General features: G+C 43.3%; 1 protein-coding gene across 7 annotated transcripts in view; it reads left to right on the top strand.

Annotated features, from left to right (window-relative positions):
- pax7 (paired box 7) overlaps positions 1-10,368 on the top strand; it is a 250,119-nt gene extending 239,751 nt beyond the window's left edge. For all 7 annotated transcript variants that reach the window (XM_062965876.1, XM_062965877.1, XM_062965874.1 and 4 more), the window contains exon 9: positions 6,893-10,368. In XM_062965876.1, the coding sequence (XP_062821946.1) occupies positions 6,893-7,008 (116 nt within the window). In that variant the 3' untranslated portion in view covers positions 7,009-10,368. The remainder of the gene's footprint in view (positions 1-6,892) is intronic.
- Positions 10,369-16,955: the final 6,587 nt, after the last annotated feature.

Genomic DNA, 16,955 nt, shown 5'->3' with positions numbered 1-16,955 from the left:
ATACACACACAGTAGAGTCTCACTTATCCAACGTAAACGGGCCGGCAGAACGTTGGATAAGTGAATACGTTGGATAATAAGGAGAGATAAAGAAAAAGCCTGTTAAACATCAAAATAGGTTATGATTTTATAAATGAAGCACCAAAACATCATGTTATACAATAAATTTGATAGAGAAAGTAGTTCATTACACATTAATACTATGTAGTAATTACTGTATTTACGAATTTAGCACCAAAATATCACAATGCATTGAAAACATTGACTACAAATATGCCTTGGATAATCCAGAACGTTGGATAAGTGAGACTCTACTGTGTGTGTGTGTGTGTGTATATATGATAAAGTTGTTTGCGCAGTGACTATAACAACAAAACTAAACATCCCAGAAATACGAAATTTGGCAACACAATGCAAAAGGCTTGCCTCCAGGTTACAACAACACAACCACACCACAAAACCACAATCCAGACCCACAACACTCACAACAACGCATCATGCGATAACAACACAACTAAACGCCCCAGAAATACAAAACTTGGCAACACAACGCAAAAGCCTTGCCTCCCAGTTGTAACAACACAACCACACCACAAAACCACACTGGACCCACAAAACTTACAACAACGCATCATGACTATAACAATACAACTAAACGCCCCAGAAATACAAAACTTGGCAACACAACACAAAAGCCTTGCCTCTCAGTTGTAACAACACAACCACACCACAAAACCACAATCCGGACCCACAAAACTCACAACAACTCATTGTGACGATAACAAATACAAAATTTGACAACACAACTCATCCACCTCCCCAATCCCTACATTCACACTTGGCCTCCAAAAAAACAATTACAATAATAACAATGACAACAACAACAACAATAAGAATCAACACCATCACAGGCAAGAAACAGCCAGGCACTGAGGCTGAGAGGCCAGTCAGTGCTAAACTGGGCCTCCAAAAAACAATACAGTAGCATCTAACTTATCCAACCTTCATGACCACAACAACAACAATAATAATAAACAGCTACACAGGCAAAACAAAAAAAAGACTATTGTACCACAATAAAAATATAAACCACACTCAGCAGAAACAGACATTACAACTAACAACAAACCAAAGACAACAGGGATCTCAAGCAATTATCAATCAACACAAAAATTGAAGAAGGTAACAGACTTCAAATACTACTACTAATGTGAGTATAAAGAAGGTGGAGGTCACAGCATCAATACAACCTAATGTAGACTGACCAACACCACCAGACTAAGACACAGCAACGCGTGGCCGGGCACAGCTAGTATATATATATAATTTAACCCCATTTTTTTCAGTCCCAAATATCTTTCCTTCCACCACTTTTTCTCCTTCACAATAGTCCTGTCTTCATTCCGGGCACCAAACATGTCAATATTTATTATATAGATGGTCCTCTATGTAAATATAGATTGTCCTTGAGGGCCTCCTAAGGTCACTATCTAGATCTAGATAGTCTTTGAGGTTCTCCTGGGGTCCCTATATGGATCTAGATGGTCCTTGAGGGCCTCCTGGGGTCCCTATCTAGATCTAGATGGTCCTTGAGGGCCTCCTGTGATCCCTATATAGATCTAGATGGTCCTTGAGGGCCTCCTGGGGTCCCTATATAGATGTAGATGGTCCTTGAGGGCCTCCTGGGGTCCCTATATAGATCTAGATAGTCCTTGAGGGCCTCCTGAGGTCCCTATATAGATCTAGATGGTCCTTGAGGGCCTCCTGGGGTCCCTATATAGATGTAGATGGTCCTTGAGGGCCTCCTGGGGTCCCTATATAGATCTAGATAGTCCTTGAGGGCCTCCTGAGGTCCCTATATAGATCTAGATGGTCCTTGAGGGCCTCCTGGGGTACCTATCTAAATCTAGGTGATCGTTGAGGGCCTTATGGGGTCACTATATAAATCTAAATGGTCCTTAAGGGCCTCCTGGAGTCATTATCTACATCTAGACGACCCTTGAAGGCCTCCTGGGATCCCTATATAGATCTAGATGGTCCTTGAGGGCCTCCCAGAGTCACTATGTAGATATAGTTGGTCTTTGAGGAACTCTGAGGGTCACTATATAGATCTAGATGGTCCTTGAGAGCCTCCTTGGGTCCCTATATGGATTTAGATGGTCCTTGAGGGCCTCCTGGGGTCACTATCTAGCTCTAGATGATCCTTGAGGGCCTCCTGGGGTCCCTATATAAATCTAGATGGTACTTGAGAGCCTCCTAGAGTCACTATATAGATCCAGATCATCCTTGAGGTCCTCTGGGGGTCACTATATAGATATAGATGGTTACCGTGATCCATTTTGCTGTTCTGCAGAGACGTTTTGCTTTGAGAGTTTGGGTTATGAATCTAGGGTTCAAATCCCAGTTCGGCATTGGAAACCCACTAAGGGTGACCCAAGGCAAGTCACACTCTCTCAGCCTCAGAGGGAAAGAAAGAATAGCCTCCTTTGAGCAAAGAGAAATACCCAGTTATAGGTTCGCCTTAGGGTCACCATAAATGAGAAACAACGTGAAGGCACACAACAACACAAAGAGAACTGCCATTGAAACAAATTCTATCTAATCTTCTCCACAAACTTGTGTTGTGGTCCTTGAGAGCCTTCCAGGGTCACTATGTAGATATAGGTAGTCTTTGAGGAACTCTGAGGGTCACTATATAGATCTAGATGGTTCCTGAGAGCCTCTGAAGATCAATATATAGATCTTGAGGGCCTCCTAGGGTCACTATATGGATATAGAGGGTCATATAGATGGACTTTGAGGGCCTCCTGGGGTCATATATAAATATAAATGGTCCTTGAGGTTTTCCCAGGGTCACTATATAGTGATAGATAGTCTTTGAGGAACTCTGAGAGTCACTATGAAGGTCCTTGTGGGCCTTTGAGGATTGCTATATAGATATAGATGGTTCTTCAGGACCTACCTAGGGTCACTATAAACATCTATGGTTCTTGAGAACCTCCTAGATTCACTATAAATTGTCCTTGATGGACTCTTGAAGTCACTATATGGATGTAGATGGTTCTTGAGGGCCTCCTAAAGTCACTATATAGACCTTGAGGGCCTGCTAGGGTCACTATATGGATATAGATGGTCCTATAGATGGACCTAGGTATAGATTGTCCTTGAGGTTCTCCTGGGGTCCCTATATAGATCTAGATGGTCCTTGAGGGCCTCCTGGGGTCACTATCTAGATATAGATAGTTCTTGAGGTTCTCCTGGGGTCCCTATATAGATCTAGATGGTCCTTGAGGGCCTCCTAGTGTCACTACATAGATCTAGATGGTCCTTGAGGGCCTCCTGGGGTCACTATCTAGATATAGATAGTCCTTGAGGTTCTCCTGGGGTCCCTATATAGATCTAGATGGTCCTTGAGGGCCTCCTAGTGTCACTACATAGATCTAGATGGTCCTTGAGGGCCTCCTGGGGTCACTATCTAGATATAGATAGTCCTTGAGGTTCTCCTGGGGTCCCTATATAGATCTAGATGGTCCTTGAGGGCCTCCTGGGGTCACTATCTAGATATAGATAGTCCTTGAGGTTCTCCTGGGGTCCCTATATAGATCTAGATGGTCCTTGAGGGCCTCCTGGGGTCACCCTCAGAATTCCTCAGAGACCATCTATATCTACATATGGACCATCTAGATCTAGATAGTGGCTCTAGGAGGCCCTCAAGAACAATCTATATTTATATAGTGATCGTATTATTTACACCTATTGGCACACACCAGATGTAATGCAGGCTGGGCTGAGCTCAGATTCCCAGATCTTTCTTCACCTACAAATACCTATATATTTGCCTTAAACCCCATTGCCACAGATCAGATCTCATGCGGAGGGAGGCATTGGTATTCCCCTCTCCCAGGCCGAGTTCCGATTCCCAGATCCTTCTTCATATACGTGTTACATAAATATTATTGTACTAACACCAATTGGTACACATAAGCTGTAAGCCCTTTGTAAGTACCTGCTTATTGTTATGGGGCAGAAATGAAAGGAAAACGAAAGCAAGCACGTTGACTGTGGGGCTTTCGTTTTCGCGTCGGCTCCCGTTTCCTACAAAAACGTCACAATTCGTTTTGTGTGGACGAACGGTCAAAACAAAACGATAGCACGAAGGAAACGAAGGGAAAATTTTCACATGCACCTCTAGACTTTCCCCGCTTATTGTTACGGGGGAGAAACGAAAGGAAAACGAAAGCAAGTACGATGACTGTGCGGCTTTCGTTTTCGTGTTGCCTCTCGTTCCGTACGAAAATGTCACCATTCGTTTTGTGTGGACGAACGGTCGAAACAAAACGATGGCACGAAGGAAATGAAGGAAAAACTTTTGTGCACAACTCTAGACTTTTTCCCCACTTCTTTGGAAGTACAGTAGAGTCTTACTTATCCAACACTCGCTTATCCAACATTCTGGATTATCCAAGGCATTTTTGTAGTCAATGTTTTCAATACATCCTGATATTTTGGTGCTAAATTCACAAATAGAGTAATTACTACATAGCATTACTGCGTATTGAACTACTTTTTCTGTCAAATTTGTTGTATAGCATGGCTAGCTTTGCCTGGCCACGCGTTGCTGTGGCTTATGGGAGTCCTTATGGAATAGCAATGAATAGCCTTGCAGTCTCAAAGCCTGGCCATTTTCTGGAGTAGCTGGAGCTTTTTGTTGTATGAACGCAGAGGCATGGATGAGGGGTTGTGCTGCCAAGTTTAGTGTTTCTGGGATGTGTAGTTTTGTTGTTTTGTCCTAGGCCGAAATTTCATTACCCTTTTATATATATAGATGTTTTGGTGCTTAGTTTGTAAAATCATGATCTAATTTGATGTTTAATAGGCTTTTCCTTAATCTCTCCTTATTATCCAACATCTTCGCTTATCCAACGTTCTGCCGGCCCGTTTACGTTGGATAAGCGAGACTCTACTGTACTACTCGGAGAAATTTATTTATTTATTTATTTATTTATTAGACTTGTATACCTCTACTCCCAGTTTGGCTCGGAGCGGTTTACAGAAATAGATTAAAACAATACACTTAGCTTTAAAATACAGTAGAGTGTCACTTATCCAAGCTAAACGGGCCGGCAGAAGCTTGGATAAGTGAATATCTTGGATAATAAGGAGGGATTAAGGAAAAGCCTATTAAACATCAAATTAGGTTATGATTATACAAATTAAGCACCAAAACATCATGTTATACAACAAATTTGACAGAAAAAGTAGTTCAATACGCAGTAATGTTATGTTGTAATTACTATATTTACAAATTTAACACCAAAATATCACGATAGATTGAAAACATTGACTACAAAAATGGCTTGGATTATCCAGAGGCTTGGATAAGTGAGGCTTGGATAAGTGAGACTCTACTGTAACAATAAAAACAATAAAAGCAACAATAAAGACAGACATAGCCCTGAGTTTTTCACCCATCGAAAGTTTGTCGGAAGAGCAAGGTTTTGCAGGCTTTCCGAAAAGCAAGTAGGTCTCGGATAGTTCGAGTTTCTTTTCTTTTCTTTTTTAATATTTTATTTATGATTTTAACATGTACATAAAAATGGAAGAAAAAAAACATGATCAGAAGGATAAAAAAAAAGTACTTGGATGGGAGGTCGGATAGTTCGAGTTTCAACCGGCAAGGCAGAAATAAGATGAAAAGGTTTGAAGATTTGATGCAAACTAAGAACGTTTGCAGATGATGTAACGATCGTCTTAGACAACCCCTCTGAAACTTCTACGGGGAAAACAGAGAGAAACGAAGGCGAGCTCTCCGGCTGTTTTGGGAAGCGGGAGAACGGGGCCAACTTGGAGCCGTCCCGTCCGTTTCCCGGAGGCCGAGGCCGCCGTTAATGATGCCGCGGATGGAACGCCGAAGCGTGAAACAGATTCCTAATGGATGTGACAAGTCTAATAAGGGTTTTTGCCTGGAAGGGACCCCCCTTTGGGGCCGGCTGGTGACAGGACGCTGACGGCTGAAATTTGTTTACTCCTTGGCACCGGCAGTGCCGTTCCTGCCAGCTTCTTATTAATCTAATTTGAGGCATTAGAACCGGGGAGACGGGGAGGGAGGGGGGGATGCCAGCCAAAGTGACTGAAGCCCCGCTAATAAGGAATGTCACCCGCCGAAGGCTGGGCAAAGAGAGAGGGAGATGTAGGGATAGATATCTATTAGACATGTCCAAAAAATCGTTTTGAATCGTATATCGGAATTATTTCGGATTGTTCTCGCTTTTTGATACGCATTCCGAGACATTGTCTCACAGCGCAACCAGCAATGTAATTCGAACCATTGTTGGCCCCTTCTCTAATTGTCTCTTAATATTTTGTTAATTTTTTTCCCCCAAATTTTTTTTAAATATATTTTTAAAAATATTTTTAAAATTATTTTGTTTCTGCAACCTACCTTGAATGGGAGCTTATTTGCAAATTTGATGAGGATAGCTCAAGAAATGAGGGGTGGGAGAGCCCTGTAAAAGTCCTCCCCCCCCCCCGGTTCCTTTTTTATTTTTTTATTTTTTTATTTTTTTTTGGCGATTGCACATGTGTGTCCGCCATTTTAGAAACATTTAGAATCATTACGAATTTTCGGAAATATCCGAAATTTTGGGTGAAAAAATCGGAAATACTTTCTATATCGAAGCACCAGCGCCCCCTACTTTAGAAACGAGAATTGAAACACTTTTTCCATCGATCGAACATGTCTATCAAGTATATACAGTAACTCGTCATTTGCATTGAGTTGTCCCAAAGAAATAGCGTTCCCCCCTTTGTGGGTCAGGGATGGCTATGGTTTTGCCCTGAGGGTGTTTCACTCGTTTACTCCTTGTTTTCCTCCTTCTCTCGCTTCCTCCAGCTGCTGTTGACTACTTGACTAAGAACGTCAGCCTGTCCACACAGCGCCGGATGAAGCTCGGCGAACATTCGGCCGTCCTTGGTCTGCTCCCGGTCGAGACGGGCCAAGCGTATTGATGGGAAACAACCCGACCGATCCTCCTCCGTTGACGACGAGACGCCGGAGAGAATGAGAAATCCCACTAACTTCTCCTCTTGAACTCAATCTTTGAGACCTTCTCAATCCTCAAAGAGGACAACCGGATGGAGAAAGGACTTGAACTGTGTGTCTGTCCAAATCCTTGCCCACCATCTTTGCCGTCAACTCTTTCCAAGACCAGAGACGATGAGCTGGGTCTAAGCAAGTTGTATGGCGTGAGCGCCTTTCGAGGCCGACCAACGTTTATGGACTTTCCATCGATGTTGCCGACTTGGCGTTGTCTCTGTGGACTCTTGTCTATTTCTTTGTGGTTATATAGAGATAGGTATCGATATATTCTGTTCGTTCGTCCGCCTAAACCCTCCCCTTTGCCCCGTTTTGTTATTGTAGGAGGACCAACGTTCCCTGGGAAGTAGGAGTCTTGGTTGGAACCAAGCGTCGAGGTGGATGGACCAAAAGAAGAAGCAATTGTTAGATGGTCAATGTTTGTGTTGATTCATACCAGGGACCAAGTTGAAGACAGGATGGGGATGGGTAGATGTGATGTATAGTTCTGTTTTTTTGGGAAAGTTGGGGACCAGTTGCTAACACCACTTAGCTTCCATTTTGAAGGTCCTCAAGTCAAGAAGTTCTGAGGTTGAAATATTTCAGCTCAGAACATAGTGAGTTTGGTTCCAGAATCGAACCAAAATGGACCAAAAGTGTTTATCTTTGTGAGTGGTTCGATTTTTGGGGAGCCAAGTTCCCCAATAAGGAGGTTCTTGAGATGTTCCTACCAAAATCCCTCTCCTCTGAATGATGTTCTCATGCCCGTTTATCCATTGGTCCCATTGGATAAGTGCAACCCTTCCACAAAACCACACAGATCCACCTGTCCTTGGGAAATGTGTCCCTTCTCCGAAGGTTCTTGAGATGTTCCTCAACCTAAGAGCTACCAAAACATTCCTCTCCTCTGGAGTGTTGGAGGTTCTTGAGATGTTCCTACCAAAATCCCTCTCCTCTGAATGATGTTTTCATTCCCGTTTATCCATTGGTCCCATTGGATGAGTGCAACCCTTCCACAAAACCACACAGATCCACCTGTCCTTGGGAAATGTGTCCATTCTCTGAAGGTTCTTGAGATGTTCCTCAGCCTAAGAGCTACCAAAACATTCCTCTCCTCTTGAGTGTTGCTTTTTTGGACCCACATTATGATCCCATTGGATCGATGTAACTCTTCCACGAAACCACACAGATCCACCTGTCCTTGGGAAATGTGTCCATTCTCTGAAAGCTCTTGAGATGTTCCTCAACCTAAGAGCTACCAAAACATTCCTCTCCTCTTGAGTGTTGCTTTTTTGGACCCACATTATGATCCCATTGGATCGATGTAACTCTTCCACAAAACCACACAGATCCACCTGTCCTTGGGAAATGTGTCCCTTCTCTGAAGGTTCTTGAGATGTTCCTCAGCCTAAGAGCTACCAGAACATTCCTCTCCTCTTGAGTGTTGCTTTTTTGGACCCACATTATGATCCCGTTGGATCGATGTAACTCTTCCACAAAACCACACAGATCCACCTGTCCTTGGGAAATGTGTCCATCTCTGAAGGTTCTTGAGATGTTCCTCAGCCTAAGAGCTACCAAAACATTCCTCTCCTCTTGAGTGTTGCTTTTTTGGACCCACATTATGATCCCGTTGAATCGATGTAACTCTTCCATAAAACCACACAATTCCATCCATAGTCTGGAGTGACCCCAGCATTTCCTCCAACTGGACCAAGTCTCCTTGGATGAGGAGATCCCGAGCAGAAATGGCTCGAACCTGGGTTAGTTTTGATCCCCAATTGGCAGAAGGTCCTTCTACCATTCCTGTCAGAGCGCGCTTTGGATAAACACACATGCAGCAGAAGACCCACGTAGAAGCACTGGCACCAGTAATGAGGCTGGAGACTTCAGCTATCTATAAAAAGGTTTACTTACGAATGGAAAACTCTCACGAGACAACATACATACAGACAGAGTGCTAAGAGCAGAGAACCAGAGAGAGAATACAGGAAGCAGAAGGCTATATATAAACACCTCTGCTGTATGATGCAATACTCAGTTAACTCTTTACACACTTGCATAGTGGACAGCAGACAGTGCATGATGCAATCCCCAGCTCACTTCAACAATTCCAGCCCCACTGTCCTCTCCTTGGGTCCTGCTCCTTCCGATCCAATTGTCGGGGTAAGTAAACAAACACAAAACACTGCTGGGTAGGTAACAAGAATTATTCCCTCCTCTCACGTCCTCCTTGAGCTGCGCATGGGACTGATTGTCTCAAGGCAAGCAAAACTATACAGAGTCTTGATCTGTACTTAGCAGAGATTTATAGCACAACCTCTGACTTTGTTTGCCGCTCACTGCATTAATCATAAGCTTGAGCTCTGGTTCCAGGTTCTTGAAACCAAGCCTAGAAGGTTCTAGGTCCCTCTAAGAAGGGAACCCTTGCAGTTACAATCCAGTTTCATGAGCCCTGAAATGCCGTTCTTCTTCTCTACCGTGGTTCCCCTCCAAACCACTGTACCATTTCTATGGGTTTTGTGCAAGATTTTTAACGAGTTGTGGATTGTTGTCTTAATGATGCTTCAGATTCCTGTAAACTAACGGAGATTTGCATGATACGGAAAAGATGGAGGGTATGTCCATTTCAAGAACGTTGACTATTGGCCACTGCCAACAAACTGTGTCCTCTGTAGGCATTTTCCAGGTCCTCCAGTGTGACTCGGTGGTTCTCCAGCGTGACTCCATGGGATTTGGGGTCCAGATTTCCTTCCTATCACTAGACTTTGCTATTGTCCACTTTAGTTCACCCGCCTCCAGCCGAACGTGTCCTCTTCTCAGCATCTTCTTGGTCCTCCAACATTGCTTTGTGGGCCGAGAGCGAACCCTACTTCTCAGCGACGATGTTGATGTATTCCATGTTCCTCAAACGACATCATTCCCAAACCTTGGAGGGGGGGAAGCAGCGATATTACCTGTAGAGCATACCTTTATTCCTAATAAGTGTAGATAAGGTCGCTTCTGTGTTGGAACCATAGCTAATCCCACTCCATGCGTATCTGTGCGCCTGAACGACAGGGGAGTGCGTGGTCGCGTGCGTGTAGATATATATATAAAAGCATATATATATATATATAATCACCCCCCATAATTTATTCAGCTATATGGAGTAGTAGAGTAGAGAAACAAAGAAACCTGGTATTTGCTTTGAAGTCCCTTCCGCCGCGGCCTGTTAGGTGTCTCTCTCTGTAACTCAGGCTTTCACCATTATCCATTAAAAAAAGAAGAAATGCAACACTCGTGGTCTGGGAGTCTTTTTCTCGTTCCGGAGTCAAGTCCAGAAGACCCTGAAGGCTGCCAGGGTCAAAAGAAGAGAGGAAGAGGAAATTAAGGGGGAACCCAAAGATTTATTGATGTATTGATTTACAGCATTTCTATTCCTTGGAATGGGGTGGAAAAGAGTAGTAGAGTTGAGTGTCATCTGCATATAGATTTATTTATTTATTTACAGTATTTCTATTCCTTGGAATGGGGTGGAAAAGAGTAGTCGAGTTGAGTGTCATCTGCATATAGATTTATTTATTTATTTACAGTATTTCTATGTCAGGGGTGACGACGGTGGGGTGAGACCCTGGTTGCCGTGCAGAGTGGGTTCCAAAAATCATCATCCCGGTCTCACCTCCTTCTCCAGGCTGTCTTCCCATGCGGAGAATCAGCACTGGTCAACAAACTCTCCAGCAGGCAAAGGGGTCAGTTGAAATCCAACTGTTGTTAAACATTATTTACATAACTATTTACAGTTGCATTTCTCGGCTTCAGAGCATAGCATTCATAGTCCATCTCCAGAGAATGCTCACGCCGAACACTCAGACGACACTCCCCTGCATTCCACAGACCAAGAAGGACGTCCCGGTCAAACAAACTTGACCCCATTGGTCCTGTGATACGTCAATCAAAGCAGGTTCTTATTAACTCCATAACTACTGAAATGCCTTGCCGAAACTAACACAGAAGGCATTTCTAACAGCCTAGATTGATTTTAACATTTCACACAATTCACAATACCCTGACATTCTATTCCTTGGAATGGGGTGGAAAAGAGTAGTAGAGTTGAGTGTCATCTGCATATAGATTTATTTATTTATTTACAGTATTTCTATTCCTTGGAACGGGGTGGAAAAGAGTAGTCGAGTTGAGTGTCATCTGCATATAGATTTATTTATTTATTTACAGTATTTCTATTCTTTGGAACGGGGTGGAAAAGAGTAGTCGAGTTGAGTGTCATCTGCATATAGATTTATTTATTTATTTACAGTATTTCTATTCCTTTGAACGGGGTGGAAAAGAGTAGTAGGGTTGAGTGTCATCTGCATATAGATTTATTTATTTATTTACAGTATTTATTTTCCGTCCTTCTTTCTCACCCCGGAGGGGACTCAGGGCGGATCACAATGCACATAGACATGGAAAACATTCAATGCCATTAGACATACGACATATATAGACAGACACAGAGGCAATTTAGCATTTTCCAGCTTCCGGCTTCATGAGGACATGCTTGATTCCAGTCACAGTGGGAGCTGCTGCTTCATCATCCACTGTGACACCGAGTCCTTGATGGATCGCTTCCTCATTCCTTTCTGCATGCGGCTGGATGATTTTTTTGGTGTCGTAAATTAGTTAAATTAGCCTCCCCGCATAAAGCGGTACCTAAATTTCCTACTCAACAGATGCAACTCTCTTTCAGGTTGCTTAGGTCAACAACAAGCTGGGCTATTTTTAATGGTCAGGCACTCAATCCAACTTGGTCTGGGTTCGAACTCAGTCAGTAGTGATTTATTGCAGCTGGCTACTAACCAGCTGCACCACAACCCGGCCCTTTTTTCTCAACCTGGGGGTCGGGATCTCTGGGGGGTCTCAAGGAGGGGGTCAGAGGGGTTGCTAAAGACCAGTGTTTTCTATTGGTCAAGGGGGTTTTGTGTGGGAAGTTTGGCCCAATTCTATCATTGGTGGGGTTCAAGGGGCTCTTTGATTGTAGGCAAACTATAAATCCCAGCAACTACAACTCCCAAATGTCGAGGTCTACTTTCCCCAAACTCCAAATGTTGAGAATTCAATATGCCCACATGGTCTGCACAATGGGACAGACTGTCCCCAAGGCAATGTTCTGATCCCCTAAACATTGCAGAGTCTTGGTCACAGTTAGCAGAGGTTTTATATTAAATAAACACACTTCAGCTCTGCCTTTCATTCAAACTCCATTGCTACATTTAATCTATATATATAAAAGAGTGATGGCATCACGGCGACCGGCAAAACAACAAAACTACAGGCCCCCCAACCTCGAAATTTGACAACACAACCCATCATCCATGCCTCTCGGTTGATACAACAAAAAGAAAAGAAAAATAAAGTCCTAATTAGAGAGAGAGGAATAATTGCTTTTATCCAATTGCTGCCAGTTAGAAGGCTAAGCTCCTCCAACTTGGTCTCCTAGCAACCCAATAAAAAATAATAAAAAACACCAAAAAATTAATACAATAAAATACTATAATAACAGAAAATAACTAAAAATGATACAAGAAAATAATAAAATATAATAAATAAAAATATAACTTACAATAAAATTAATTTAAAAAAATGCAAATAACGTCAAATAAAAATTACACAACAATTTTTAACCAATACCACCACCATTTTGCCACAGCAACGCGTGGCCGGGCACAGCTAGTATATATATAAAAGAGTGATGGCATCACGGCGACCGGCAAAACAACAAAACTACAGGCCCCCCAACCTCGAAATTTGACAACACAACCCATCATCCACGCCTCTAGGTTGATACAACAAAAAAAGAAAAGAAAAATAAAGTCCTAATTAAAGGGAAAGGAATAATTGTTTTTATCCAATTGCTGCCAGTTAGAGGGCTAATCTCTGCCCACTTGGTCTCCTAGCAACCAACTCAGCCCAGGGGACAGGCAGACTTAGGCCTCACTTAGGCCTCTTCCACAGATTATCTAATTTGCACTGGATTATATGGCAGTGTAGACTCAAGGCCCTTCCACACAGCTATACAACCCATTTGTAATCTTATATTATCTGCTTTGTACTGGATTATCTTTACCTTAACTACCACCAATTCCTCAATACTTTATTTCCCATACCACCATACTTCGCCACAGCAACGCGTGGCCGGGCACAGCTAGTTATTTATAGATCTGCTATCTGTATACAGAGATACTCACAAACATAGGAAGACACACGACGAGCAAGTACGTCGCAAAGAGGAAGTTCGCATGCAAGTCATAGAATCATAGAATCATAGAATCATAGAATCATAGAATCATAGAATCATAGAATAGTAGAGTTGGAAGAGACCACATGGGCCATCTAGTCCAACCCCCTGCTAAGAAGCAGGAAATCGCATTCAAAGCACCCCCGACAGATGGCCATCCAGCCTCTGCTTAAAAGCCTCCAAGGAAGGAGCCTCCACCACGGCCCCGGGGAGAGAGTTCCACCGGTGAACAGCCCTTCTCACAGTGAGGAAGTTCTTCCTGATGTTCAGGTGGAATCTCCTTCCTTTCCTGTAGTTTGAAGCCCTTGTTCCCTTGCGTCCTAGTCTGCAGGGCAGCAGAAAACAAGCTCCCTCCCTCCTCCCTAGGACTTCCCTTCACGTATTTGTACATGGCTCTCATGTCTCCTCTCAGCCTTCTCTTCTGCAGGCTAAACATGCCCAGCTCTTTAAGCCGCTCCTCATAGGGCTTGTTCTCCAGACCCTTAATCATTTTAGTCGCCCTCCTCTGGACGCTTTCCAGCTTGTCAACATCTCCCTTCAACTGTGGTGCCCAGAATTGGACGCAGTGTGATTGTAGATAAAGTGGTCTGACCAAAGCAGAATAGAATAAGGGGGAGCAGGACTTCCCTGGATCTAGACGCTATTCCCCTATTGATGCAGGACAGAATCCCGTTGGCTTTTTTAGCTGCCGCATCACATTCCTGGCTCATGTTCCCCTTCCTCCCCACGAGGACTCCAAGGTCTTTTTCGCACACACTGCTGTCAAGCCAGGCATCGTCCCCCATTCTGTATCTTTGATTTCCATTTTTTCTGCCGAAGTGAAGTCTCTTGCATTTGTCCCTGTTGAACTTCATTTTGTGAGTTTCGGCCCATCTCTCTAGTCTGTCAAGATCGTTTTGAATTCTGCTCCTGTCTTCTGGAGTGTTGGCTCTCCCTCCCAGTTTGGTGTCGTCTGCAAACTGGATGATCATGCCTTCTGACCCTTCGTCTAAGTCGTTAATAAAGATCCTGAACAGAACCGGGCCCAGGACGGAGCCCTGCTTGTGGCACTCCACTTGTCACTTCTTTCCAAGATGAAGACGACGCCTTGGTGAGAATCACCCTTTGGGTTCGTTCACTTAGCCAATTGCAGATCCACCTCACCGTAGTTTTGTCTAGCCCACATTTTACTAGTTTCCTTGCCAGAAGGTCGTGGGGGACTTTGTCGAAGGCCTTACTGAAATCCAGGTACGCTACATCCACGGCATTCCCTGTATCGACCCAACTCGTAACTCTATCGAAAAAAGAGATCAGATGAGTCTGGCATGACTGGTTTTTGGTAAATCCGTGTTGACTATTAGCAATGACCGCGTTTGTTTCTAAGTGTTCGAGTGTCCTAAGTCACTCCCATTCTTCCCTCCGGAGATCACAGGAAATGACTCACTGTCTCTCTAGGATCACATCTCTACTCGCTTGTCTTTTTCTGTAGACGGTGCTGTGAACACATGTTTATCAGAAGTGTATTTTTCCACACGGGAGGTACATACATTCCTATCTAATACGGTATTCGTTTACCTGAATGAGGATTTAAGCTAAACCAAAATAGACTAGGACATTTGCATGACCCCGCCCACTGCCTCTCCCTTAACCCTTTCCTATTCTTTTCTATGGCACACAGCAACTGAACACAGTAATAAATTCACCAGGATGGAAACAAGCCACAGAGGCTTATTCGATCTGGACAAAAAGGATGCAAATACAAACAGATGCTTCCCAAGCATAACATGAATATTTATTTTATTTATTTGCAATATTTATATTCCGCCCTTCTCGTCCCAGGCTCAGGGCGGATCAGAATGCACATATACATGGCAAACATTCGATGCCATTAGACATACGACATATATAGACAGACACAGAGGCAATTTAACATTTTCCAGCTTCCGCCTTCAAGAAGGAATGCTCGATTTCAGCCACGGGAGGAGCTGCCGCTTCACCATTGTCCTGTTTTGTCTTAAAACACAGTGGTAAGTAAATAAAAATACATTCTATGCCCTTACGGGTACCTTCTATGCCCTTCTATTATTATTATTATTATTATTATTATTATTATTATTATTATTATTATTATTTTATTATGACACAGCAAACAAGACAGACATGCTGGATTTCGTATCACAAAATCACAAGTCGAACACTTCCCAAGCGTCTAGGACTGTGTGATGTATTATTATTATTATTATTATTATTATTATTATTATTATTATTATTATTATTTTATTATGACACACCAAACAAGACAGACATGCTGGATTTCGTATCACAAAATCACAAGTCGAACAATTCCCAAGTGTCTAGGACTGTGTGATGTATTTTCGGATGATGCGCGCAGATCCCAGTCGGGTGGCCTTTTGCAGTTGGCAGATCGTAATTTTGTCAATGCCTATTGTTTCCAAATGCCAGCTGAGATCTTTTGGCACGGCACCCAGTGTGCCCATCACCACCGGGACCACCTGCACTGGTTTCTGCCAGAGTCTTTGCAGTTCAGTCTTGAGGTCCTGAGAGCGGCTGAGTTTTTCCTGTTGTTTTTCGTCACCTGGGATGGCAACATTAATGATCCAGACCTTTTTCTTTTCCACAACTATGATGTCTGGTGTGTTGTGTTCCAGAACTTTGTCAGTCTGGATTCGGAAGTCCCACAGTATCTTTGCTGCTCATTTTCCAAGACTTTTGCAGGTTTGTGATCCCACCAGTTCTTTGCTGCTGGGAGGTGGTACTTGAGGCATAAGTTCCAATGGATCATTTGGGCCACGTAGCTGTGCCTCTGATTGTAGTCTGTCTGTGCAATTTTCTTACAGCAGCTGAGGATACGATCAATGGTTTCGTCAGCTTCCTTGCACAGTCTGCATTTTGGGTCATCAGCTGATTTTTCGATCTTGGCCTGAATTGCCTTTGTCCTGATGTCTTGCTCCTGGGCTGCAAGGATCAGGCCTTCTGTCTCCTTCTTCAGGGTCCCATTCGTGAGCCAGAGCCAGGTCTTCTATTATTATTATTATTATTATTATTATTATTATTATTATTATTATTAATTGCCTTTGTCCTCATGTCTTGCTCCTGGGCTGCAAGGATCAGGCCTTCTGTCTCCTTCTTCAGGGTACCATTCGTGAGCCAGAGCCAGGTCTTCTCCTTTTCAGCTTTTCCTTCAATTTTGTCAAGGAACTTTCCATAACAGTGTTTTGTTGTGCCGGCTGTCAGCTCTAGTTTGTAGTGCGGTTTTCTTGTACTGGTTTTTTGTCAAGGAACCTTCCATGCAATGTTTTGTTGTGCCAACTGTCAGCTCTAGTTTGTAGTGCGGTTTTCTTGTACTGGTTTTTTGTCAAGGAACCTTCCATGCAATGTTTTATTGTGCCAGCTGTCAGCTCTAGTTTGTAGTGCGGTTTTCTTGTACTGGTTTTTTGTCAAGGAACCTTCCATGCAATGTTTTGTTGTGCCAACTGTCAGCTCTAGTTTGTAGTGCGGTTTTCTTGTACTGGTTTTTTGTCAAGGAACTTTCCATGCAATGTTTTGTTGTGCCAGCTGTCAGCTCTAGTTTGTAGTGCGGTTTTCTTGTACTGGTTTTTTGTC

The sequence above is a fragment of the Anolis carolinensis genome, unplaced genomic scaffold, assembly GCF_035594765.1.
Source record: "Anolis carolinensis isolate JA03-04 unplaced genomic scaffold, rAnoCar3.1.pri scaffold_15, whole genome shotgun sequence".
Classification (NCBI taxonomy): Eukaryota; Metazoa; Chordata; class Lepidosauria; order Squamata; family Dactyloidae; genus Anolis; species Anolis carolinensis.
Note: the sequence above shows the minus strand (reverse complement) of the source record. Positions and strands in the feature narration are given on the sequence as shown.